This window comes from Rhinolophus hipposideros (assembly GCF_964194185.1).
Source record: "Rhinolophus hipposideros genome assembly, chromosome: 3".
Classification (NCBI taxonomy): Eukaryota; Metazoa; Chordata; class Mammalia; order Chiroptera; family Rhinolophidae; genus Rhinolophus; species Rhinolophus hipposideros.
Window position 1 is genome coordinate 87,224,164 of NC_138049.1, and position 27,917 is coordinate 87,252,080.

Below are 27,917 nucleotides of genomic sequence, written 5' to 3' on the forward strand. Positions count from 1 at the left end.
TTAATGTTAATTGCTTTATATAAAAAAGAATAAAATAATCCTACCCTATTTACAGTTTCTGGATTCTTATCACTTGGTTCCTCAGGAATTTTAACAAGGAATTTAGAGGTGTCAGCCAACTGAGAGTGGGTTGGTAGTCTTCTGACAGTGGGGACAAATGTGAAGATCAGAGGTTTGGCTTCAGAATCACCAGAAGAGACCTATGAGACACGTAATAAATTAGACTTTCAGTCTTGTCAAAGGTTTATCTTGACTTTATTCTCTGTACACCATGATATTGATCTCACTTATTTTGATAAATTGCCTATTGTCCTGTGAGCATGTGTATGGTTGCCAAAGAAAACAGCTACAAAAGCAGTCATAGTGTGTCAGATTCTTTTATTACGATACCGTTTATCAGAAAAAACATACAACCCCAGGAAGATCGTGTTGTAGAGCATGGCAATAAATCAGCAGTTTGGCCAGCTGATCTGCTGAATCATTCCTCAATTCCTATTCCTACATCCTCTGCACACCCTGAGTTTTTCCCCATCTTGTACTCTGCTCCAATTCTTGAACGCTTTCCACTGTACACTGTCTGGAATTCAGTCAGCCATCACAAAATCCTCCATATCCTTAACATCTCTGAGTATTCTAGCTCTAACTAAACCATGGTTCCCTCGAAATTAGGGCTCTTCTTTCAAAGAAGCTCTCTCAGTGGTAGCTGTTTTTTCTCACGCTGGGCCTGGGAGTGGAATAGGTGTCCTCCTTGTTCCTTTTTACTACTTCCAGACCATTCTTCTTTTTCCCACTTACCTAAAAACTTCTAGCTTTTAACCTCATGTCATCATCATCAGTTCATACCACTCACTAATCTCTCCCTGTCACGGTCATCTGTCCACACCCAAATCAAACCCCTTTTTCTATGAGGATTAAGTTCCTGGCTCAGTACCATTCCCTTTAACAGTATGCTTTTTATAATACTCAATATTATATTCCGTGGGTAATTTTTCTAATATTGTGCTGCCTTGACCTCTACTCTTCATTGCCTCTCACATCCCTAGCCTACAGTAATAGCTACAGACCCTCCATAATTTCGTTTTTTTCATTCTCTCACCACCACTTCTTTTCTTTCCATACCACTCCCTCTAGCTTTCCATCTCCAACACATCTCAGACCCCACCACAATGAAAATCTATAGATCCTTCCAACATTGTTTTCCCATACTTCTTTTTCTTTTGACCAGCCTGTGTTTACCACATGACTGTATTTCCCATGATTATCTCCATGTGTACACCTCAAATGACTAACCCTATCTCACGTCATCACTCCCATTTGGGTAAATCACGGGCCTCACAACACCTAAACCCCTATTTACTCTACTCCTGCACCACAGAGTCAAACATGGTTGGGGAATGACTATCACACGGCCATGCTTACTGGTTTTACTTCAGATGTATGACTTTGAGCCTCAAGCAGGCCCTTCGATACTACTCTAATCATACCGTGGTCCCATAGCCCATTCATTCTTCCACTCACCTAGGAAGCTCACAACTTTTCCTCTTTCTTCAAACCCCCGACATCTTCTTCCCCAGTCTTACTCTGACCTGATGATGACTTTGTTCCTCATTTCACTTAGAAAACTGAAACCATGAGAAGAGACCTTCCAAGGTCTCCGTCACCATATCTATTCAGCCACCTAGTGTTTTTATAGGGCCTTCTGTCCTGCCACAACTCTCATACTGAAATAAACCCTCACTTGAATACTTTACCTTATACTCACTTTTTTTTTTATTCAACAAGGCCTTATTAAAGGCCTATAAATATGAGGCACTGCTATAGGTGTTGGTGATGTAACAGTGAACAAAAATCTCTACCCTAACAGAATTTGCATTGTAGTGCAGGAAGCAGCAATGTACATATATATATATATATATATATATATATATATATGTACATTGCTATATATATATAGTATTTTCAATAGTTATAAGCTGTGAAGACTGACTAAAAGGCTATTACAATAACCTGTGGGAGAAAAAATAATGTGAACTTGTGTTGCTGCAGTGATAGCGATAAGAAGTGTTAAGATTCTGGCTATATTTTAAAGGGAGAAACTTAGGATTTGCAGGAAAGTTAGATGTGGGAGATAAGAGTTAGACAAAAGCGAAGATGAGTATAGAATTGTTGGCCAGAATAATTTCAAAAAATGAGTCATTATTTACTGAAAGGGGTAAAACAACAGGTGAAGCTGGTTTGAGGATAAAGATTAAATGTGATACACCAAATATATATCCAAGTGGAAATATGGAAAAGGGAGTCAAGTTTAGAGGAAAGTTTGTGCTGCAGGTTAAATTATTAGGGTTATTAACCTATACATGGTATTTAAAACCACAACACTAGATGAGATCCCCAAGGGAGTAAGCAGCACAAATAGGGAAAGGAGAGGTGCCAGGTTGAGCCCTCCAGACTCTACCATTAAGTGATCCAGCAGCAGAGAAAGAACTAGTAAAAGTGACACGGATTTTAAAGAAATAGTAAAGGAAACATCATTGACAGCAACAGGAAAGAGGACTGACCATAAACAAATAAAAAGATGAAGAGAATATATTGAGGGCCCAGCCCAAATGTAAATCTGTGAATTTGTAGTGAAGCAATTTGCTTAGCTTTCTGATATTCTCTCCTAGGACACTCAATTGCCTACCAAAGGAACTGTGAATTGTAGCATTTACAGAATTGATGTTTGGAGGTGGTTTGGGCAGAAGGATGCTGAGTGTAAGGAACCTGAGAGTTCTGATGAGAGTAGAACAAATGATCAACCATGGATAGGTTCAGTTTAGATAGATAAAAAAGGGGGACCTCAGGTGCAAGGGACTAGAAGTCTCTGTGGCTCAAAAACAGATTTGACAGCATGGTAAGTGTTTGGGAGAATGGCTTGGGGTCATGGTATGGTTGTGAGAGTTGAAGATTTAGAAGTACAGTAATTCTAGATGATTATAAGATCCAGGCTTTGGCCTTGAGACTGAATATCTGAGATGAAAAAACAGGAAGGACACTGAGAGTGTGACGGTCAAGGAATTGTGAGACGAGAATGTTAATAGGGCCACCCTTATGAACACGAAAGCCAAGCGAGATGACAGCAAGGCTGGGCTGGAGAGAATGACTGAGAGTGTGGTGGCTCAATGTGAGACTGGGGTGAGGGGATACCTGGAGCTGGCTACCTGGGACACTAGGTTATTCATTAAATATTTTCTTTGGGATCATGAAACTAAACAAAAAGAACTGGATTTCCTTGTAGGCTGTTTTACCTGAGTTATAGGACTAACGAACTAACTCTGGACCACTTATTATAGGGTATATCTTTCTGGTAACTGAAAAACTAAAATATCTATGCCTTACGAAAACAATGCACATTCCTGAGTGGGTATAAAATACACTGTCAAACACTTCTGGGCCATTTTTTTCTTCTTTTTTACTATTCTTTTCTGCCTTGAGAGATATTTGTCATCATTCCCTCCCTGACTGCAGTCATGTCACAATTCCTAGGTTTTAGCTTATCATCAGAGAAGAATAAATCAACCCTTTCCTTTGTAGGAACATTAGATCCTTTGTGAGATTTGGGAGTCCCACTAGTTTTATCAGCAAAACATAATACAACACACTTTCTAGATGGATTATTTTCTAGGAAGGTTTCTTTATCTGACTAATTTCTTTATCTGCCTAATCTCGTCAATATCAGATGGATGGAGAGTGGTTCTAGCAAGGAAATCACTTAGTTCAGATAATTCATCATAGACTTTCAGGTGGGTAAGAAATATAGTCCTTTAGTATTCAAAGAAGAGGTGACATTGTGACTTGTCCCAGGTTCTGTGGGCCTGCCTCATCTCCCCACATGATGAGCATAGGTTTGTCTTAAGTTCCATCTAAGTGAAATTTAAATACTAATATATCAAAGGCTTTGGTATAAGCCCATTGTTATGAAATACGTATAACCATTATTAACAGTAAATGGCTTTGCTTTCAAAAGCATACCCAGTTATGAAAATTTACTTCTCCAAAAGCCATGCACAATTTTTATGCCTCAATGATACTTAAATCTCTTTAAAATACAAATAGATCTGCACTCATGTGAATAAAAACTGGTGTTTCCAAAAGGTGTGCTTTTATACCAATGCCCTCAAAGGAATGTCTGAACATAACCACATGCTGACAAAGAAAGCAACTGAAAAAAAAGTAAAATTATTTCCTTCTAATTTATGGTTATATTTTCCTATAGAAACATCCATATCCTACATAAAATTTCTTCACCAATGCAGCAGAACATTTTGTGTTTTTTATTTTAGTTGAACCAATACATGATGTCATTCAAGAGAAACATAAAAATGGAAAATCTAATAGCACTAAAGACTCATTCATCTTACTAGGTTACTGTGAGAGAACAAAATCAGAGATGAATTTCTGTCCACACACATATCCTCAGAAGAGCAACCACACAAAAAGGCAATGGTTTAGTTTTCCTTTCCTGCTTTTAAGCTGGGAGTACAACGTTATCGTGGGGCTCTTTTCTCTAGCTTTACCTAACATCCTCTTGTTATAGCAAGGATGTACAGAAATTTTTATACAGAATTTCAGTAGGAAAATGATTTGAAATTACACCAACTGTACTAGGCATCATTTAGATGAAGAGCCACATGTTAGCCAGTAGACTGCTGACACCCTTCTTCAGAAAAGAAAAAAATTGTATTCACTGAATACTGTGGCCAAGTTCCACTGGAGCCCAGAAATGAATCGCTATGGTGATGAAAAATCATTTTCCACACAAAGCAAAAACAGACACACGTTAATACCACTGCGTTTGTTAAATGACAACACCTTTAGTTGTTGACGCAGTTCACCACCACATCTTAGCTCCTACCCTTGTGAAACTGTTTTAATCATAGAAATCAGAGCTGAAAAGGTTAAAATCTTTTTCTTAATATGGTTTCAAGTGCTCGAAATCTCTGAAACTGTCACCTCCTCACCAGACAGCCAAATAATATTTTAAGAAACTGCTTTCCACCGTGCCATGCAGGCTAACTGCTCTCTTACTCAGTTTCGGGCTGCAATGCCTTCCTTTCTTCTATTTCCCTAAAAGTTCTCTTCTTCTGATGCTGACACCCACACTCACAGATGGCCACTAGCCTTCTGTTGAGAAGAGACACTACAGGGTGTCTTAGCATTGACTCTACACCAAGAGCAGTCCTGAGCGTTGCCCAGTAAGCAGTTCTGTCTGCCTTTAGAGTAACTGTAGATGACGTTCCATTTTAATATGCAGTCACATTTATCTACATGCAGGCAGTTCTTCCTCACGCCCTCTTGCAGCAAACACCACAGTGCACAGCCTTTGAAAGTTCTTGAAAGCATTAAGGAAAGCCTTCCTTTTACCTGAGGTGTGGTCTGAATGCTCCCTGTTAAGATGCACGAGCTCATTTGGAAGCAATAGTTCCCGCAGGCACTCAGAAGCCCCTATTCTGGAAGCATTGATTCATCACAGAAGGGAGAGAGCAAACCAATGATGAGGTGGGAAGGGAGCCTCTACTGAAACAACGCACACAGTCACATAGAAAAAAAAAATTTAATTCTAAAAAGAGGTAAAGTGGAATCTTCCCTGAAGTGAAGAATTTTGTCAGGTCCAAAGAATAGTTTTATTTTCAGACAATTTTTAGATTTGCAACTTTATTTGAGGCCACGGTGACTGCTGAAATGGAGCTAACAGAAGTTAAAAAAAAAAAAAAGCCACTTCTATGTGTGTGCCCGCTTTTCAGGCGTGTATTCCAATTCCATGTTCTGGGAAAAGAAGAGAGAAGCCAGATTGTGCAGCAGCAAGGAGCTCAGCATCTGCCAATCTCAGTGATCAGTGGGTCACAGCCACTGAGAACATTTAGAGGTACAAATATATGCAAACACTGTGTCTAAATAAAGAACTAGAAGGCACACAGTGATCATTTCAAAGAATCAATGACTTTAATTATCGGTCCTTGGCATGTAAATAGCACGCGATGATATAGGATCATCTGCAGGGACTGACGTTTTGCTATTAACCAAATCAGCTATAAAATCAGACGTTTTGCTATTAACCAAATCAAACATTTGTCAAAATTAAATTCCATCCCAAGTTTCCTAGAAGACAGACAGTGAGTGTCCCGAGTGCAGACAAACAAACCTCAAAACTTCACACATGAAAGTAACTGGAGTCTTCAGCTTTCGGTATTTCTGTTTTCTATGTATTGATTTTCCTCCAAATCTGTAATATTTATATTTGTACTTTGACAATGAAAGATGTGTCCCAAGAGCAGTTATAGACCAAAGGATATAGGAAGGAATGAAAGTTTTATTTTAAGGACCTGGATTGTGCCTCTTAACATTTAAACTGTTATCAAAAGCCTGAGTTTGTGGAATCATTACAAGTAAAATAATTGTCAAAAGTGACTCTGTTAGCACACTGGGAAAAAAACGATCCAAATACAGTAATTTCTGACCTATAAAATGGTCTAAAATTTTAAATATAAGTGCTGTGTTACATCACTAAACAAAGTATGTGCCTTTTGTATGCTATGTATATTTACATTTTATATACTCAAAAGAAAATATACCCTCCTGCCCTCAAAGACCTTACAGTCCAATTGAGAATAAAGAACAGGTATACAAATAACAGAGATACTAAACAAGAGAGAGAGAGAGAAAGAAAGAGCTCCATGCTGAATTCTCAAACTTTGTACATAAACAACCTGGAGGTCTTGTTAAAATGTAGTTTCTGTCGAGGACATCTGGAATGAGGCCTCAGATCCTGCATTTCCAACAAGCTCCCATTTGATGCCCTGCTGCTGGTCAGCAATACTTTAAGTAGTAAAGACATAGAGGGATTTTTAGAGCATGGTGAGATCATAGCCACCTGGAGTAATTCAAGGAGAAAGTGGCATTTGAGTTGCACTTAGAAGGATGGGGGAATAGGGAGCTATAAAGGTGGGAAAGAATAGCACTTATTTCAGGCAGAGAGAAAAGCTAGAGTAAAGGCACCTGTAGTGAGCAGCAGGTGCAGTCATCAAGGGTGACGGAGCAGTCAGATTGTCCACTGGCTGTGTGTGGGACCTAGGGAAAGTTACTGAACCTCCCAAAGACTCCATCCTCTCACCTGGGAAGTGTGGATAAGAACAGTACTTATTTCACAGGATTCTTATGAGGATAACAATTAAATTCAGCATGTAAAGCCTTCACTCTGTGCCAGCAAATACTTCATATATATCATTCCTGTTAGTATTGTTGTTATTCAGTTTGGTAAATAACATAAATGAGAATAAAGGAAAATAAGACTAGAAAAGTAGGTTAAGTCTGTGTGTGTGTGTGTGTGTGTGTACACACATATTTATATATACTATTATACATATAATTATCTATTATGTATCTAATTACTACTATATGTATACAATGGGTAGTATTATTAAATCCTAGAGACCACTCATCTAAAAGTTCTAATGGGTGGCTCCCCGATGGGAAGTAAGAGTCCAGTCCATTGTCAATGAATCAATCAGTTTTTTCTAAATGGATTCAAACAACTACAAAGTTCTCATGCTATCCCTCATTCTGTCTTTCTCCCTCTGATCTTTTCTTTCTCTCATTCCCTCCCCAAACACATGTTGGCACAATCAAGTTTGGAAAAGGAAATACCCAGGGCTTTTGCCCTACTTAAATTCTTCCTTGAATCATTTGCAACATGAAAATCAAAGAAATTAATTCAAATTTTGCTATTTTGCTCTGTGTCTTATTGGCAACTTTTCACTAATCATTTTCTTTTCCTTGTTTTATTAATCAATAACTGTTGGTGTTATAGTCTAGTATAGACTATTATACTGATAGAAATCATGATTCTTACTTAAAAATGCATAATAGTTATGCTTTATAAAAGCATGCATCAGCCATCTGGTTAGTAACTACATATAGCCTCAAAGAACTCATGTATTGAGGACAATTTCTATAGAAACCATCCTCATTTGAATAGAAAATGATGACACCTGGTTAAAAAAAAACAAAAGAAAAGAAAAACAGGCCCCAATCTTGGATGCTGAAGAGCAAGTAAGTTACTTACACAGGATGGGGGAAGAGGGGAGAGTCTATTCTCCAATTACAACCACTTTTCCTATGGATCAGAAGGTCACATAAGGGTCTGCCCAAGACACTGACGCATTTTGTAAACAAACATTTAATGATCTCTCTTCCACTAAGGAACACAAACTGCTCTGTTGAATAACCTTTTTACCAAAAGAAAATAGTTTGTCAAAGTTCGCAAGAGACAAATACAATCCAAAATTCTCTTTAAAATCTGGCATTGTTGATGGCTGAAGGAGGGCATCCTTCACATTTCTTACTAAACAAATATTACTGCAACATCTTCCAGCCAAAAGACTCTTAAGATATTGCTTTTCAAATAAATAATATAGAAGAAATAGTCTCTCTTCTTGGCATGGGAAACAAATTTGAGAATAAAAATCTATTAGTCCTCAAAAGTTTGCCAAGAAACATGTCAGTGATTAAACAGATCCAGTTGTCCAGGCTATTCAGCTGTCCATTTGTCTGTTCTTTATGCCTTGTGCTTGATAAAAGAAGGTACAGGAAACCGCATTGATTTATATTTATAAACACTTGTTGAGTGCCAGGCGCTATTCTAAGCTCTGGGAGACATCAAGATAAAGACAACTCGGACCTTCCTCTCAACATGGTTGATGACACACCGTCACAAGTTACACTGGTGGTGAGTGAAGTAGAAGAGAGTGCAAGGTGGTATGCTAAACATAGACAGCATAGGGAAACGGTCTCGGGCCAATCCCAGGAAGATTTCACTCTTAGCTTCTGCATTCATAGTTCCTGTTTCCTGTGTCCAATATTGGGGCACTTATTCTGTTTTAGCCCTGAGCGGTGTTTTTTTTTTCCTCTAAAGATGGGAATCACCAGGAGTTTGGATCCCTGTCTCCAGGGTAATAGGTGATTCCAGAGACCACAGTAAAGACTATCCCAATTCACAGACTCAGAATTGAGTGTCCGATATTTAAAGTGAATTCTGACATCTCATCAAAAATGCATGAATGAGATTCCATCGCAGCCTAAGTTTGGCCTCGTCTCTATAGAGTATGTGTACTGGCTTCATCTGGATTGCTTCCACTGCTGTTATCACTACTTGTAGATTCTCTTCACTTTGGAATATATTATCCTCATTAAAAGGATGCTAGTAGCCCTCCAGTAAACCAGAAGCTTCAAAATATTGAAAAAAATCTAGTACCTAAGTGAGATGGTTTGATGTAATTATATATTCAGAAGAAATGAATAGGCCTTATACAAGGTAGAATTTGAAAAGGTAAATAGACAATGATAAGAAACACCTATCAGGAATCGTGTCTAGTGATCACTCTCCCCTTGTTGAATCACTTTCTCAGCTTGGTTTATTTCCTTTGGGCCCTCTTCCTATCCCCTGGGCATTCCTTCTCTGTCTGCTTTGTGCCATCGGTCCCTAAAGCTTTGAAATAGAGCAGGAGTCACTCCTTGGATAATTTCATCCAGTTCCAAGTCTCTCGTAGGTAGCATTTATAAGCCAATGAGTTCCAAATTTATTTCCCCAGCCTGAATGGCTTCCCTGGATAATATACTCATATATCCAATTAACATCTTCACTTGCCTATCTCATAGACCTCTGAAAATACCTCTGAAACTAACTTATTTTTCTCCTAAAACTGTTCCCTACCCCCCAAAAACTTTTCCTTACCTCAGCATCTAGTTCTACCTATTTCTCACTGCTTAGGCCAAAAATGATGGGTTTATGTTGATTCTTCTTGGTTTCCCATCATCCCCGATCAACATATCTTTCAAAATAAATCCCTTCAGAATAAATGCAGAAAATGAATATATCTCACTACTTCTACTCCTAACATCCTAATTGCGGAAGCTCTCATCATCTCCTTTCTGAATCACTTCCTGCTAACTACTCTCCCTGCTTCTACTTTGCCTCCTGTGGTGGATGTTCTGATAAATCGTTCACATCTCCCTTCGAGCTAAAGGACTATTCTCCAGTGGCTGGAAGGGTTGTGACAGTGCTCAGCTGTCAGTCCTCTCCAAGAGTTGCTCTCATCTGAATAAAGCTTCTTGACACAAATCACCCCCCACACCCCCACACCCCCCCCACACACACACTTCTTAGGGGCAGCCTGTATCCAATGGCTACTGCACACATCCATATAAAGGCCTGGCACTCTCATTTCAATTTGGGACAACTCTAAGGGGCAATGCCAATTTTAGAGCCCCTCATTAGGTCGGTTAGACTTCTGTTGAGACTGCATTGCAGCCCAATTCTCCCTCTGCCTAATCTCGCTTCCTTCCCATCTCCCACAGATGTTGTTCCTAAAAGTACATACCCGAGGATAAACTTCCCACATGCGAATCTCCATCTCACTGTCTGTTTCCTGGAGCCTGATCTCTCATATCTGCCTACAGTTATTTTCCACACAGCAGCAAAACTGAGCTCCTTGAAATACGTCAGACCATGTCCCTTCTTTACGCAATACCCTGTAAGAGCTGTCCTCGTCACACAGAGGATAAGCCAAAATCCTTATAATAGCCAACAGCCTAACATGATCTTGTCCCTCCTACTCTCACCTACTCAGCTCTAGCCACAGTGATTTTTGTGCATTCATAAAGAATGCTAACCCCACTCCCTGGAATGTGTTTCCCAAGTTGATTATGTTCCTTCCCTTCCTCAAGTCTCTGCTCAAACATCACTTTACCTCTATAACATCCCTTATCAACCTAAATAAAATTGCAACCCTAATTATAGCTCGTTGCCAGCACTCTCTATTCCCCCAAGCACATGTTATTCTCCTCCGGAGCACTTACCAACCTCTAACTCTTATTTATTACCTGATTTTGTCATTGGATTTTGTCATTGGATTTCTCCATGAGGAGAAAGTTTTTTTTTGTTTGTTTGTTTGTTTTTTATCACTGCTACTTTCCTACCAGCTAGAATAGTTTCAGGCACACATACAACCACTCAATAAATATGTGTCCACTGAACTTCTGGACTGACAGTGATCTCTTTATTTGTGGGCATTTCTTAACACTTCTTTTCTTCTAATGAAAATAATAATAATATCAGTAAGCTTGGAATTGACTGTCGAGAAGAAAACAGAATCAGCCCAATCTCCTCAAGTTTCTCAGTTCCACAGGGACAGCTGTTGCTGGGGTTTACAGGTCCTCGCTAAGAACCAAAGGTATATGAACTCAAGGAAGTAGCAAAATGAAAGTGCAGTCAGCTCCCTCCCAAAGCCCTTACACAAAAATAGCTATAGTAAGACACAACAGGCTGCTCAAAGCTATGGAACATCCAACCATCTAGGTCAGAAGCAGACAAAATAGGGTCTGATCTCAGATTTTTCACCAAATAGCTGTGAGTTCTTGGGGAAGTCACTTTACTTCTCAGGGACAATTTGTTTATAAAAGATTATAGATCAGTATTGCCCAATGTGCATTCTTTAAAATACCAGCATTGCAAGATGAATAGTGATAAAAGTGTCCTGTGGTCAAATGAATTTAGGAACTGGTATATTCCATATCCTCCTTTTGGGGGTGTCTCACAGTCAAGAGTCCTTTCACTGTGTTAGCCCACAGTTTCTCACATTTATTTGGCCACAGACCCCCTTGCTTACCTAATGCACGCTATCATTGTAAGCTGCTCAACTGACAGCTCATAGAAAGTTCTTTCTGCTGTGATAGTTGATGAATGTATGAAAAGACGGTGTTATGGTCAAACAAAAAAAGTTCCCGCGAAGTTACTAAATGAAATGCTATTCATGATCTGGGCTGGGGTGAGAGCATGGTGAGACAGACGGACATCAGCAGATGTCCTCTGAGTTAGAAGGAAAGAAAAAAGACATGGTATATATACCTGGCTTACCAACGATAAACCCGCTCATGCCAACAGGTCACAAACAACACATTCAGCAGCACAGAACATGAATTGAATAAATGAACGAAGGATTGACTAGAAGAGCTCAAAACACATCCAAAGAGGTACTAACGAAGATGGGGCAAACAGTTGGGGATAAAGCATCTTATTTAATATAAATACTCAGATTCCATAGTGAATCGCTTCTATATATCTGAGAGAAATGAATTCTGACCCAGTACCTAAAATCTTGTTTGTAAGTGGACAGAGTGATACTAGCTAGCATCTTTAGAGTTTACACCATCATTTCATAAAGGAACGTGACAAAGTAATATTGATTTCCAATATAACTCTTGGTATGTGATTTATATGCATTTTTATTTAAAATAAAAGGGAAGCGATTGCATCCTATTTAATGTTTCAAATATATTTACATATGAAGAATGCCCCCCAAAAGCCTTCATCATATTCGACAGACAAGTATTTTTCTCTGTATTACTCAGTTTTAATGATAAAAACTGTTTAAAAAGTGTTATTAAAATGGCTTAAACATAAAAGGGTTTAACTGATTATTTTAAAAAGCGCCAAGCTCTTTATATTCAGGCTTTGCCCACCAGGGCAAGTCATGAATCTCCCCGCATACAGTGTGTGTTGTCATAGAACAGATCGATAACCAAAGTTCTGTCATTAGAGTCACATCCTGACTTTCCGAGGCAACTGCATTTTAAATGAACTTCCTCAGACTTGGGTAACACAAAGAACAGGATAAATGTAAGTGTAAAGACATGCATATCAAAAAAATCTACTGTTTTCTATACACATTTTATATTTTATTTTAATTCATCATTCTTTTCATTTATATTCTATAGAAATATACGACTCTGAGCAGAGTAACTAAAGGAACCGAAAGCAGATGTCAGAAAGCCAGTTTTTGTCGGTTTTGTCTTAGGTTGCCTAACCGTGATTGGAAGAATAAAATAGAGAGCAATACTAATCGTGTTTGCGATATTAAAGAGAACATGGGCTTTCAGCCTGAGAGCACTGGTGTGGTATGCCCCACCCTCTGTCACTTATTAGCTACGGGACCCAAAGCAGATTCTTCATCTCTCTGAGCTCCATTTATTTATTATGACCAGAGAATTTATCACACAAACTGGAACACTCTTGAGCATGAAAGGGGGACAAGGCATTACTAGTCATTTTTCTTTAGGACAATAGGCATTAAATGTAACTATTTGGGGCAAACCAAGACATAATCAGCCCATTTATTTGCAATTTTGAAATATCTCAATAATGTTGTGAGTTTAAAATGGCATGATATAATATTCTATTATAGAAAGTTTGACAATATATGTGTTCAATAACAGTTATGGCTCCCTTCTCAGAAATAGAAATTGTGTATTGGTTAGGGGTGGGGATGGCATGAGGGACTAATTGTGTTATCTTCTTTATAAATGAGCAACATAAATGGCTGATATGCTACTTACACTGCTTAGGATGCTTTCCAGCAACCCTCTCCCTAGTTAATCCCTCTTTACCCTATTGAGTTCCAAGAAACTCAGAGATCCCACAGTGAATTGTTTTCATTTGCATCGTGAGAGTAACACAATTTCTGACACACAGTGTACTTCATAAAATCACTACCTGAAGACTCGTACCCGACTCCATGGGTTACATACAACCTTCTTCATAAAGATCCTTTGCGAACCCTATGACTTGCCCACAATTGCTAAACCAGATTTCGCAGGAGTCACCCAACAATGGAGTAGTAAATTCACAGATCTATCATTTGCTCCATATCCTCCAGAATCAATCATTACTTAGACTAAAGGGTTTCCTTGAATGAGGGTACATACGCATTTAAAAAATAATTGAGTGGGTGAAGAGTTGCAGGTGAATCAAATTATGTTGGGGTAGTTATTGCTTTTGATTTTAGATTTGACACTTAGTAATTTTCACCCAGGGAAAAACTAATTGATGCCCCAACATGCCAATGTATTCCTGCAGGATGGGAGGTGTCCTGGGACCAGTGCTGCCATGCACTGAAGATAAGAATGAATGATGGATCACCGTTGCATTCCTAGTGCTTAACATTTAGTAGATACTAAATATACATTTGTTGAACATATATTTCTGTAGGGTAGTGCATGCCTGCCCTACAGAAAGTAAGAGGTAAGAAACAAAGGTGCTGAGGATTAAGTGTAAAGAAATAGAAGATAAAACACAAAGCTTTTCCCCCAGCAACTCACCTTAGCTAGTGGTAGGTCAGGAGCTACAACTGCGATTTAGCATTCCACTGACACTTCACTAACTAAGGCTTCCTAAGTCAGAAATGGCGACTGTTTCAAAGGTGAGGTATTAAGAAGCAAGATAGAAAATAATACAGGAGAACATTTTATTTATTTTCTTCTCACACTGTGTGAGAAGGATATAAGAAGGATAATTTTCAAGTTAATAGAATAGATCATTTAGCAGTATTTTATGTATCATGAAAGAGAAATTGAAATAGCAACCATCTTACCTGAAAAGAGAACGTTACCTGTTTATCAAATTTGCCCACAGATTAAAGAGACTGTTAAACATTTACAACAAAACACAGCTCCCACACTTCTATAAAGAAGCGAGATTATCTAACTCATAGGGATTTTGTGATAATTAAATGAAATTACACGTGGGACATCCCCCGCATGACGTCTACCATAGGATAAGCTCTCAAACACGATTAATTGCTGTTGTATCAATATAATATCAATTTGCCCAAATTCACTAGCCATCTAGCATTAAGTATATATTTAAAACCAATAAATGTCAGTTACATAATCATTTTAAAATTTCATTAAAATATTGTTACTAAATATATATTCCAAAGTACTTTACTTTAAAATCAGCATGTTGATTTCTTTTTTTTCTGATCAACTTATATTATTCTTTTGCCTTTATATCTTTGTATACAATAACACTCTACTTTCACTTACGATTTTGTTAGTTGGTAAGTCCACACCAACTATTCCCAATCAAATCTGTCTATTCTAATTACCAGCAAATCCTAAACAGCAACACTTTCAAGAGTCTTTGCCTTTGAATATCACAGTACTGTTTTGTTCAGAAATCTAATTACAGTGTTCCTGGCAGAAATATTTTAAGAATCACTTCTCAGTCTTTTGGAAGCATGTATTGACATTAATCAATCTGGTTACCTGGAAAGAGCTAGGGATGTTGAGCAGGCTGGCAATGTGTAAGTCTTAGATTCCAATATGCTGCCCCTACTGTACCATGTCCAGTTATATATATACATAGTTTTTTCAAATCAACATGTGACTGTGTAGGAGATGGGTGAGCCTTCAAACTATGTGAAAATAAGTTCTAGAGGGTCTAATGACATTCAGTTGAGCGGTCTGTAGGCATAAAGGAATTCGAGACACAAAAAAATTATTGTTTCACTACATAGTTATTAAAATGTTTTGCTGTAAAAATAGAATGCCCTCTTTCATTCTGGAGACATTTACTAAGGTCCATAATGTATCATTTCAATTCTCTCAATAAGCTTACCAGTAAAAATGCAATGTATTTTCCCTTAAGATTTCAAATTTTTCTTAAATTGTTGCATAAACTATTTTTCCTTTTAAAACTGACATAGAAAAAAACAAAACAAAACGAATCCCTCTTCAAAATATTTTTTTGGGGAAAGAAGAATTAAAAATTATTATGTACCCATAATATTTCCTATGAAAATGTACATGAGACTTTCATCTCAGAAAAGAAATATCTATGGATGTAAACACTAATTCATTTCTTTTTAAATAAACTTTTGGCTTTTCTAGACTACTAACTGTGAGCTCAGCAGCCAGAATGCTGGACTTGAATCCCGATTCTGCCACTTAAAAGCTGTGTGACTTTTGATAGATTACTTAGCCTCTCACTGCCTCAATTTTCTCATCTGTAAACTAGGAATAATAAGAGCAGCTACCTCAGAGGGTTGTGGTTGTATGAATTAGTTTACACATAAGGCTTGGGAACAGTACCTGGCATGGAATAAGCTTTAATAAATATTAACTGTTATTATCAGCTATTACTAACAATAGGATGAGTATATATGTTTTAGTAGTTCGTTCATTATTTCTGACCTTCCTCCACCCATTCCCATAGCCCACTTCCAACACTTTTAAAAATAATCAATGAATGACCTCTTAACTGTTCATATCATTCACTTTTTTTCTGAACCTCTAAGTTAATGACATTGTTGGCTCCTTTCTTCACCTAGAAAGTCTTTCTCCTTCTCTTCTCTGAACCCTCCCTGCCCTGGCTATTGCCCAGTCACTCCTCTGTGTCTCCTCCTCTAAAGAAAAAGCCCAGAGACTCAGCACTTAGCACTTCCTCTTACTTTTGTCTGAGTTCTCTCCTCCCTGATAGTTGTCCTTTACTCTCGTGGTGTTAATACTTATGAGAGCTGGGTGGCTCTCCAAATACACCTCCAACTTTTGCCCTCTCTCCCAAGCCCCAGCTTCTCTTCTTTGATGTTTTACTAGATGATTTTAACACAATCACCATAGTACAAGTGGTTGGACTGGGGAGCTGAGGAGGGTAGGTTTGAGGCTTGCTCTCCTATTTACGAGTTTCATGACCTTGACCAATTTTCTTAATTTCTCAAAATCGCCATTTCCTCCTCTGTAATAGACCATTTAGAAAACAGGCTTTATGAAATAATACAACAGATGTAAAGTACTTGACATAATGCCTGGTACATAGAATGCACTCAATATATGCTAGATGATCATTAATACTAACGCCCAGTTGAATATGTTTACTTTTTTTTGACATTTTACACACATATATAAAATAACTCTTCTTCTCCACAATTTCTAGAAACACTTTACTGGTACCATCATTTTCAAGACACCATATTTTGGCCTCTTTATTATTTAGTCTCATTTGTTTCTATCATCTGAAATAAAATATAGTAACAGATTCTTCAGTTGTCATTTAAAAATTTATCAGCTGTGTATTTTGTTGCCTACTTTAAAGGTTATATTCTGCAGCCTTCCTTACTGGTAGGTGTGACCATATGATTAAGCTGTGACCAATGAGATGTAATTAGAAATAAATCTCCTTAAAATGATGTGCCATGCCCTTCATTATCTAATCCTCCATCCTGCTCTCTGGAATTTGGATGTGAGGGCTGGATCTCTCGCAGGGTCTCGTAGACCCTGATGATAAAAGTTTCACTGTAGAGATGATAGAAAAATGAATAAATTGGCAGGAGAAACCCTCAATCAAAGTAAGGATGGAACTTTTTTATTTTAACATGAGAGAGATGTAAACATGTATTGTGAGGTTTCTCTCTTGTCTACAGCCAGATCTAATCTTAAATGAATTAATAACATTTTCATTTCTAACTCTTCCCTAACATGCACCCTTCATTCTAGCCTGAGTGGTTTCCTCACAATTTCCCAGCTTGCTTTTGCTCAAATTGCTCCATTTTTCTGTATTCTATTCTCACCCTCAAGTATCTTGGGTTTGCTCAACCAAAAAAGTTTCAGATCTTCCAGGAGATAGCTGATGTCTGAAGTGCTCAACTCTCTCCCTCCCATTTGAATGTTGTAGCATTTATATACGTTTCCACAGCATCAATTTTCCCCATAGGATAGTCTGTCTCTTGAATTATTTGCAAGATAATTAATAACTAGGTGTTGTAAGGTGGGTTCTCCAAAAACAGATCCCAAGACGAAGTTCAGGATGCCAAATATTCACGATGGATCAACACTGGTGAGGGGAAAGGGGCAGAAACCGAAATGGGCACAGAGAGAAGCTGAACTGTGATAGATTCAACAGGGCCAGAATAATTGGGTGGGGAGCCCAGGAGTGAGAATCATTCCATATCCAGCCAAAGTGGCCAGGACTTTACCAAATCTGGGCTGCCCTGGGTAGATGTGACCTCAGCAAAGCATCTCTGCACAAGAAGCAAACCCTGAAGGAGGTGACAGTTGGAGACTATCTGCCAACTATACTCCCTGTGGCTCAGCAGCCACATGTTCCTCAAAGAGGGATCTGGGCACCACACCTCTGTGTCAACCACCCTGTGTCTAGATTTTATGTTTCTGTTCCCCAGATATCAATTTTAATATTAAACCTATAATAGGTGTTTGATAAATATTTTCAGAATACTTCATTAAAACTTAGCCTATGCCTAGTCTAAGAAATATAATCTGTACGAAGTTCCTGAGACAAATCAACTCATGCCATAAACAAGGACTCTAAAAGTTCCATTATAAGAAAAACTTTTTTCAAAATATTTTTCTTCTGCTTCCTGGAACCAGCATGGACTTTGCAAAAGATTTAAGTCCCTTGTTTTGCTGAACATGCCTTTTTCACTTAACTGCATTTAACACCTACCACCATGCTAGCTGTTACTGGGCTTCTAGACACATTCCCTCTGAAGTATGAGCAAATGGGGGAGAGCTGACTATTTGACTTGCTTCTTATGAGGACCACTGTGCTCTTGGGGAAAATCTTCCAAGGAAGAAAACTTGCCATTCATCTTGAGATCATGAATGCAAATTCAATGTGAGAACACTTTGATTAAGCTTCCACTTTTATTATTTCCATTCTTCTCTCACACGAGTATCCCAATTCTCTTTCATGCCAAGCTCATGTGAGGGATCTTTACAGAGCCCCATAAATTTCTAGAGGAATCATAAATTTCTCTCTTGCCTTTGTTAAGGGGTGAGTAGGAAATAACATAATAAAGCAGGCAACTTTCTTCCTACCACCATCACTCTTTCCCAATTGCACTCTAGCTAAGTATAGCAGGAGCTGGAATAGGATTGTGGAAAGGAAGGAATCCAAGAACTGAATGACGTTCTGACTCTGGTCATTGATAAATAGGATGGGGGGGAGCGGGGGGTGGAAATACACCAGGACTAAATAATAATAAAACAGTAATAAACAAAAAGCTAGTCTGAGGATTAGCTGAGACCCATACTCTCACTATCTTGCTATAAATCTTCCTATATCATCTCCTATGCACTGCCTCCCACAATATATCTTTAGGATGATCTAGCCACTTTAAGAATCACTCCCATCTGTTCTCTGTTACAAAGATAACTACTTTAAAAGATTACTATCTTTGCTGGTTGGTTGGGGACGGTGGTGATAGGGATTGACATACAATCTATAAAAACGTTACCTAAATTGGTTTCCATTTGTAATTTAATACTTGAGTGTTTTTTAAATGTTTGTGTTTGGAGGTTATTTCCTTCATCCCTCTAAGCCAGAAGGTCTTGTCAGAAAGTCAAATTTCAAAAGTGACAAACTGCTCTGATCTTATAAGGGTGGTTTAGTTGCTAGGGAAACTGCTTCAAAGGGAGAAACAGATCCTATTTGTGAAATTATAACTGGGAGAAAAAAAAAACATATGCTAATTTTTTGAGTGAGTCTCATTTACTTGGAGATATATTTGGGGTCCAAGGGTGGTAAGAATATGTTATTTGTTTTGGCCATAGATATAGCAAATTTATCCTCTTTATAGGAAACCTTTTTTACTGTAGCCCACAAATTATGAATAAAAATTCTTCTTTTTTTCTTGGCTTTATAAATAAAATAAAATAAAAATTCCTAGGCAAGGTAAACACAGTTTTCCCAGGAAACCTATGGGACCTGGAAAAATCACCAGGACTCAATGGAGCCCCACACAGGTACACACTGGTACATACCGCCAGTGTGATTTTTAAGGAAAAACAAAAAAAATCCCTTGTGAAAAAGTAAATATGAAGAGATTAGTGGCCACTTTTTGCAGAAATAGACAAGAAGCAGGTCTGGATTTACCCTCTAAATACCTCCTCACTCCTGCTGATTAAGCCTTAAACTTCTAGAGCTTCATTCTTTTACCTTATAGCAAGTTTTGACCATTTCTTAAAAATTAATGATAAAGCTAAACTGAAGCGCTACAACTAAGGATATACAGAAGTCACCTCAAGACTGGTAAGAGGTGCAGAGATGTGGAATGGGCTGGTCCCCCACCCCTGAGTGACCATTAAAAATCAGGAGGGATATCTTGGCTGTGGAGGTCCCCCACTGAGGATCGAGAGGTCCCAGCCCCCCACGAGGGTCCCCAGCCCAGGTTTTCAGGGCTGGGGAGAGAAGTCCCCATAACTTCTGGCTATGAAAACCACCAGAGATTGTGACTGAGTGAGACGGAGGGCTGCTGGAATCCCAGGGGATCCTCTTAAAGGGCTCGGGCATGGACTTACTCAGTAATGGACTCACTAACTCTGAGCTCCAGTGCTGGGTCAGCAGCTCAAAAGGCACCAGGGACATACAGGGAGGAACTGAGTTGTCGGGCTTCAGAGTGAGGGCTGGAAGGGCAGCTTTCTCCTGGACTGAGGAGCTGGTGGAAGCCATTGGTTCTTTTTTGAGCCCTCCCCCAGACGCAGGCATCCACCATATCTGAGTCCCCATCAACCTAGCTGACAACTTTTGTCCACCTCACCTTGGTGATTCCCTGAGGCTCCACCCCACCCAACTTTCAGGCACACCCACACTATTTTCAGTGGCTTTTTCACATAAATGGTGTGTCTTGGCTCATGCTGCAGACTTTCCTAAAATCTCTCAAAGGCTCACAAAACCCAAACAAGCAGCATCTGTCCTTGGTTTGTCCCATACCTCTGGATGAGTAGCCCTAAGCTCAGCACTAGCCAGCCTTGGTTTGTTGTTTGGCCTCTCAAGGTACCTCCAAGCCCACTATGCATGGTGGCCATCTGCAGATTGCTTTGTGGCTCATGTCACGTGGCACCGGTCAGGGCACAGGCTACAGTTGACTTGCCTGGCAGCAGGTCTTCTACCAGAAAGCCCAGAGTTGGCAAGCTCAGTAGACAGCTTTAGATTCAACCAGAGCATCAGGCAGCAGCTCTAAGAAAGACACACCCAAAGGGTAGACTGAGGAGGCACCAGAGCCCAGCTAAACTAAACCCAGCTCTGTAGGGTCAGCCTCTGAACAACAACTCCTCGACTATAGTCTCGGCCAGTTCTCACAACCAATAAGCCAAAGGATCAATCCCTCCCATTGACATGCAAACAAAAATCAAGTCTTAACTACAATAGGAGGGCACACACAACCCAAACAAGGGAAATACCTCAAACATCTAGCTCAGGTGACCAGGGAGACTACACCCACTGGGCCCATAGGATACCTACTATACTCTACTAAGTAGAGTACTCTACTCTACTAAGACTGAGAGACACAGCAGCACTACCTAACACTTAGAAACAAACACAAGGAGGCAGCCAAAATGGAGATACAAAGACACGTCTCAAATAAAAGAACAAAGCTCCAGAAAAGAACTAAACAAAATGAGGACATGCAATCTACCAGAGGCAAAGTTCAAAACACTGGTTATAAAAATGCTCAGTGATCTCAGAGAGAACTTTAACAAAGTGATAGGAAACAAACAATAGAGGTGGAAAACATAAAAAAGAACCAGTCAGAAATACAGAATACAATAACTGAAATGAAGAATACATTAGAGGGAATGAAGATTAGATTAGATGAAGCAGAAGGTCAAATAAGTGATTTAGAAGGTAAGGTAGCAGAAAACACCCAATCAATACAGCAAAAAGAAAAAAGAATCCAAACACTGAGGATAATTTAAGAGACCTCTAGGACAATATCAAGCATACCAACATTCGCATCATAGAGATACCAATAGGAGGAGAGAGAGGGGAAGAAATTGAAAACCTATTTGAAGAAATAATGACAGAAAACTTCCCAAACCTGACAAAGGAAATATACATACAAGCCCAGGAAATTCAGAGAGTCCCAAACAAGATGAACCCAAAGAGGCCCACACCAAGACACAGCATAATTTAAATGCCAAAGGTTAAAGACAAAGAGAATCTTAAAAACAGCAAGAGAAAAGCAGTTAGTTTCCTACAAGGGAGCTTCCATAAGACCGTCAGCTGATTTCTCAACAGAAACTTTTCAGGCCAGAAGAGATTGGCATAAAATATTTAAAGTGATAAAAAATAAGGGCCTACAATGATTACTCTACCCAGCAAAGCTATCATTTAGAATCAAAAGACAGATAAAGAGCTTCCCAGATAAGAAAACGTATTACAAAGAATCTTAGAGGTACTTCTTTAAGACAAAAAAATACATAAATAATAAGGATAATAAAATGGCAATAACTGCATATCTGTCAACAATTAATTTAAATGTAAATGGATTAAATGTTCCAATTAAAAGATAGAGTAGGTGATTGAATAAGAAAACGAGACCTTTCCATAATGTTGCCTACAAGAGACTTACTTCAAAACACACAGAGAGACTGAAAGTAAAGGGATGGGAAAAGATATTTCATGAAAATGGAAACGAAACAAAACAAAAGAACTGGGGTAGCAATATGTATATCAGACATAACAGACTTTAAAACAAGAGACAAAGAATAATCCAGTAATCCCACGGCTAAGTATTTATCCAAAGAAACCCAAAATGCTACTTTGAGGGGATGTGTGCTTCCATATGTTCATTGCAGCATTGTTTACAGTGGCTAAAATGTGGGGACAGCCTGGGTGTCTGTCAATGGATGAATGGATAAAGAGGAGGTGGTACATATATACAATGGAATATTGCTTGGCCAGGGAAGGGAACGGGTTCTTGCTGTCTGCAGAGGCATAGATGGACCTGGAGGGTATTTTCCTGAATAAGAGTATGGCAGACAGAGAAAAACAGATGCAATGTGATTTTGCTTATATATGGAATCTAAAGAACAAAATAAACAAACAAACAAAACAGAAATCAGCTCATAGATACAGAGAACATTTTGATGTTTGCCAGGTGGGATGAATGTTGGGGCGAGGGGAGTAAACAAGGGGAAGGGTTGAAGCAGTACAAATTGGTAGTTACAAAATAGTCATGGGTATGTAAAGTGAAGCATAGGGAATACAGTCAATAATATGGTAATAACTATGTATAGTGCTAGGTGGGTACTAGACTAGTCGGGGGGATCACTTCTTAAATTACAGAAATGCCTAACCACTATGCTGTGTACCTGAAATAAATAAAAAATAATATCAAATGTCAACAGTCCTTGAAAAAAATTTAAAAAGAGGGAGAAAAAGTGAAGGGTAATAAGAGGTTCAAATTTCCAGTTATAAAATAAATATGCCATGGGGATATAATGTACAGCCTAGGGAATATAGTCAATAATACTGTGATAACATGGTACAGTGTCAGATGGTTGCTGGACTTATCATGGTGATCACTTCTTTAGGTGTATAAATGTACAATAAGTAAGGTGTACCACTGAAACTAACATAATATTGTTAGTTATACTTTAATAAAAATCTTTGAAAAATTAATTTTGCTATCAGGGGAAAGAAAAACACTCTATTAACTATCTGGGCAATATGAGGCGTGGTTTCTATAAGAAGGTATACAAAAATTAAAGCTGGTAGCCAAAGAAAAGATTTATTATCGTCATCATTATCATCACTATAACACCATCATCATCTGTTACTATTATTATCATCATCAATAATCTTATAATCCATGTCATCCTCACGTCCATTACCATTATAGAATAAAAAAATAGCTGCTCTTCTCTGGGTATTTACCGTGTACCAGAAATGGTAAGTGCCTCACATTCATTATCAGATAATTCTCAGGAATCAGAAAATTAACTCCTTTTAAAGGGCCAGATAGTAAATATTTTAGGCTTTTGGAATCATACAGTCTCGGTCACAATTACTGCCACTATACGACTAAAAACAGTCATGGAAAATATGCAAATAAATGAGCTTGCTGGTGTTCCCTTTCAACTTTATTTACAAAATCATATGGTGGGCCAGGTGTGGCCTACTAGTACTAGTTTGCCAACCCCTGCATTATTTTGTAAATATCATTACAACTCAGTGAGGTAGGCAAGAGCATCCCCGTTTCTCCAATGAGGAAACTAAGCCTATCAGAGGTTGAGTAATTTGTCCATGTTCACACAGGGAGCAGGCGGGGTGCAAGTTACAGCCTAGGTCTAACCATCGTCAAAACAACCATCTGCTCCTCGCCATCACATCCCAGAGCCAGGTAGCCCTGGCTGCTACTGATGATGATTTTAGGAGATACACGTGTAAACTTCTTACTAGTTCTGTTTGTTTTAATATGTATGAAAAAATATGAACAGCAAATCCAACCTTTGATTTTACTTACGTTATTTCTTCAGATGAAATACAAAAACAATCATAGATAATCATTTTCACGCCTTTCTATTTTCAAAAAATAAAGGAAAAATTATACCTGAATTTTGACAAGCAGGGAATACTCTCCATGTATGTATCATTTTGATCTTTCAAAAGCTTTCCTTGTTTTCTCTCATTTGCCCCTCAGAAAAAGCCTGGAGGAAAGGTGGGGTAATATTATTATCACTGTGTGGCAGCTATGAAGAACTCAGCTACCTAAAGGTTGAATGACTTGCTCAAAGTCACGCACGACACGCACTGTGCGGGAGGCCTGGGGCAGAGCGAGCAGTTCTCCTGGCACCTGCTCCGCGACCCTTCAGGCTGTGTTGTCCACATGGGTTTTTCAAGGCTCAGAGTGGTAAATAGCCAAACTCAGGAATTTCTTGTTTCTCCCACAACTGTGCCAAAAGTATGAAGGTAACTATAAGCCAGCAACATGAGTCGGGTTTCTTGGTCCTGGTGTGTCACAGGACCAGCAGCAGAGATTACCAAGTGTGCATGTGCGGTGCAGTGGGTAATGCCGGCATCCTGATTTCCATCAGAGCAGTTTGAAAGTCTTTCTGAATTAGCCCTAAATCATTTTGTTAAGGGCCAAATGATAAATGACATGAATCTGAAATTCCATGTTTTTAAAAAGAAAACTTGCTTTAGCTGCTAATGAGCTGTTTGATCTGAACTATATCAGTGTTTTCCAAACCACAGGTTATGACTATGAATGAGTCCTATTCAACATTTTTAAATGAATTAGAAAAGACAAAAATAGAATAGAACAGAACTCAATAGAAAATATCCAAATAAGCACTGTTTCAGAGACTCTTTCAGATTTAGATGAACACACACACACACACACACACATACACACACACACATACACACACACTGGATTTGTGGTTCATAAATTTGAAAGCCATTGGACCAGATGATCGGAAAGCTATGTTCAGCTTTAAGATTCAATAACTCTATATAACTTGTTCTTTACCGCAATAAAACAATCAAACCATACAGTGAAGTGATGAAAAGCCAATAGAATTGGAGTTCTTACAAATCTTCTTAGCATCTCAAAATCTTATAATCATTGAGAAATTGTTTATAACCCTTCTATTATTGTATTATGAATTATGTTCTAAGTTCTATTATAATGCTATTTATATCATTATTATAATATTCTTAGTATATTAGTAGTAATAACACTTTTGCTACATTACAGATATTATGTAGTTATACCAATGTTAAAAACATTTTGAATGGAAAAATATGATCGATAAAGAAATAACTTTCTGAAAAACCTGCATGATTTTCATGGTACTTTTTGCCTACATATAAATGAAACGAGACCAAAGAGGTTCCATAGCTCATCAAATATAGAAGCCTATTGATGTGAATCTAACATATACCATGATATATAAAAAGGCAAAACTTTCCAGTTCTTGTTTCCATTTGAAGGGTACAGCACATGCTAGTACTAGGCAAACATGTTACAATTTGCACTGAGATGGCAACCACCAGTCTGTAGTAAAATCCAGCCAAAATAATTCAGCCCTTTTAGTTCCATTTCAATCTGGAAGCCCCAGAGGAAACACTGTCTCATTTGCAGAAATTGTATTGCCAGGATATGTGATAAATTGAATAAAAAGGACAGGAAAGACACTTCAAGAATTCACTTTCTGAAATTGAAACCCATTCTATTTTTAATTCTCCCTCTTGGGTATTTAATTCCAGATCTTAGTCAAGTCATGTTGTAAAAAGTATCCAGGTTGACGAATTATCAGTGCTTCACTTCGCTGCAATTTCCTTTCTGAAAACTACCTTCAAGGATTCGCACTCAGAAGCGCAAGCTCCATTTAGTGCCAATTTTGCTGAATAGAGAAATGACTCTGAAAACTGAAGAATTAAAAAGTATAAATCACGAAATTAGTTAAGTACAAAGAAGCGAGAGTAAGAACATTTGAATGCGCTGAATTTCTCAAACAACAGGTGTGAGTATAATTAAAAGAGATCTGTTATTGGAGGCCTGTGGCTTAGAAGGATCATAAGAGTTGTTCCTCCGAGCATTGGATGAGCTCACGGGGCTGTTCCCAGGCTCTAAAGGCCAAGTCATTCTCTCCAACACAATGGAGGAATGGTTAGATTTCATTGACAGTAATACAAATTACGCCTTGTGTGAAACTCACTACTTTTCCTTCCACAAGATCTTGAAAACCCACTCTTACTCCTATCTTACAGACAAAGCTTATCCAAACAGTCTCCTGGCCAGATTCCTTAAATAAAATCCTTCTCACTCCATTTTATCTTATATTCAACTGATAAACAATTTCTCTCAAACAATGTCAAAGGGAATGCCTATAATGGATATATTGCTACTCAACAGACAAAGAGATAGTATTTAGTTCATACTTTACCGAATGAGATTTTAAGAGTCCTCAGCTATCAGATGTCTAATATTAAAGGGATATAGATCCCTTTATATTATATTTATATTTATGTATATAGATCCTCTATATTAGAGGAATATACATTTCATAGTATTTAGTTTTCCATATTTAGTATGTGTCTTTTTAAAAAATTAAGTCAATTTTGTAATTTTATGAATAGAATGTGTCATCAGGAATAAAATTCTGATGGCCTAACTTTCATTCATCAGCTCAGAAGTGGTTCTCAACCTGGGGCTATTTTGACCCCCAAGGATATGTCCGGAGACATTTTTGCTTGTCACAAAAAAGGGAGAGGTGTGCTACTGGCATCTAGTGGGTTGAGGCCAGGGATGTTTAAATATCCTACAATGCACAGGCCAGCCTCCCACAACAATGATACATCTGGCCCAAAATGTCTATGTCAATAGTGCTGAGGATGAGAAACCTTGTTTTACAGTATTTTTCATACACGCACACACGCACACACACCATTAAAACAATGCTGTGTTTTGGTCTGTACAGTTGGCTTAACCATTATCTAAGTGACTTGCTCCCCTACATTAACCTCAAATATAAGCAATTCAGATTCATGCTTAGCAAAATCACAGATCACTCTATGACTTCATGGCTTGCCACTTTAAAATTGCTTGAAAATTTCAAAGTCATGAAGGCCAAATCATCTGCTATACTTTGTGTGTGTGTGTGTGTGTGTGTGTACACACAAATGCGAGTCTCTCTCTCTCTCTCTCTCTCTCTCTCTCTCTCTCTCTCTCTCTCTCTCTCTCTCACTCACACACACACACACACACACACACACACACACACACACACACTACTTAACACAGAATGCCCTGCATACAACCAGTGCTCATTACATTGGGAAGACTGGTTCCCATACCAACAAGTTGCCCCAATTAAGCAGGTCAAAATGATTGTCTTGAAGTCAGAGGCATTAATATTCTAAAGGTAGAAGGAAGTTACTCCAGATAGAAAATGAAAATAAAAACAAATTGAAGTGAACAACTTAGAATAAAACTGTCAAACATGTTAACTGATTATGGAGTGGGGAGTATCTTCCTGGGAAGGACTGAGTAATTTGTAAATCTAGTTGACTCTAACAAAGACAGGTATCTTCAATATAATTATTGTGCATAACTTTTTTATCTCAAAACATCCTTATAAGGTATATGGTATATTTTATACAGCTATCTTTGCATTTTCTGCCAGAGGAGACATAGTAGGGGGATTATCACTGATGAAGAGTTGAGGGGAAAACTTAAATAAGGATGATTTCCTTTGTTGATAGTTTCTTCATGCTTTTAATGTGCAACAGCACAAGA

At 38.3% G+C, this 27,917-nt stretch overlaps 1 protein-coding gene across 50 annotated transcripts in view; it reads right to left on the reverse strand.

Moving 5' to 3' along the window:
- MLIP (muscular LMNA interacting protein) overlaps positions 1–27,917 on the reverse strand; it is a 240,828-nt gene that overhangs the window by 133,452 nt on the left and 79,459 nt on the right. For 31 of the 50 annotated variants that reach the window (XM_081045023.1, XM_081045030.1, XM_081045027.1 and 28 more), the window contains one exon: positions 45–200. The exons of 14 other annotated variants lie outside the window; for them this stretch is intronic. In XM_081045023.1, the coding sequence (XP_080901149.1) occupies positions 45–200 (156 nt within the window). Of the gene's footprint in view, positions 1–44; positions 201–10,415; positions 10,491–24,224; positions 24,322–27,917 lie in introns of those variants that run through there. 5 more of the 50 variants (XM_081045031.1, XM_081045036.1, XM_081045026.1 and 2 more) reach the window with 3 other exon arrangements.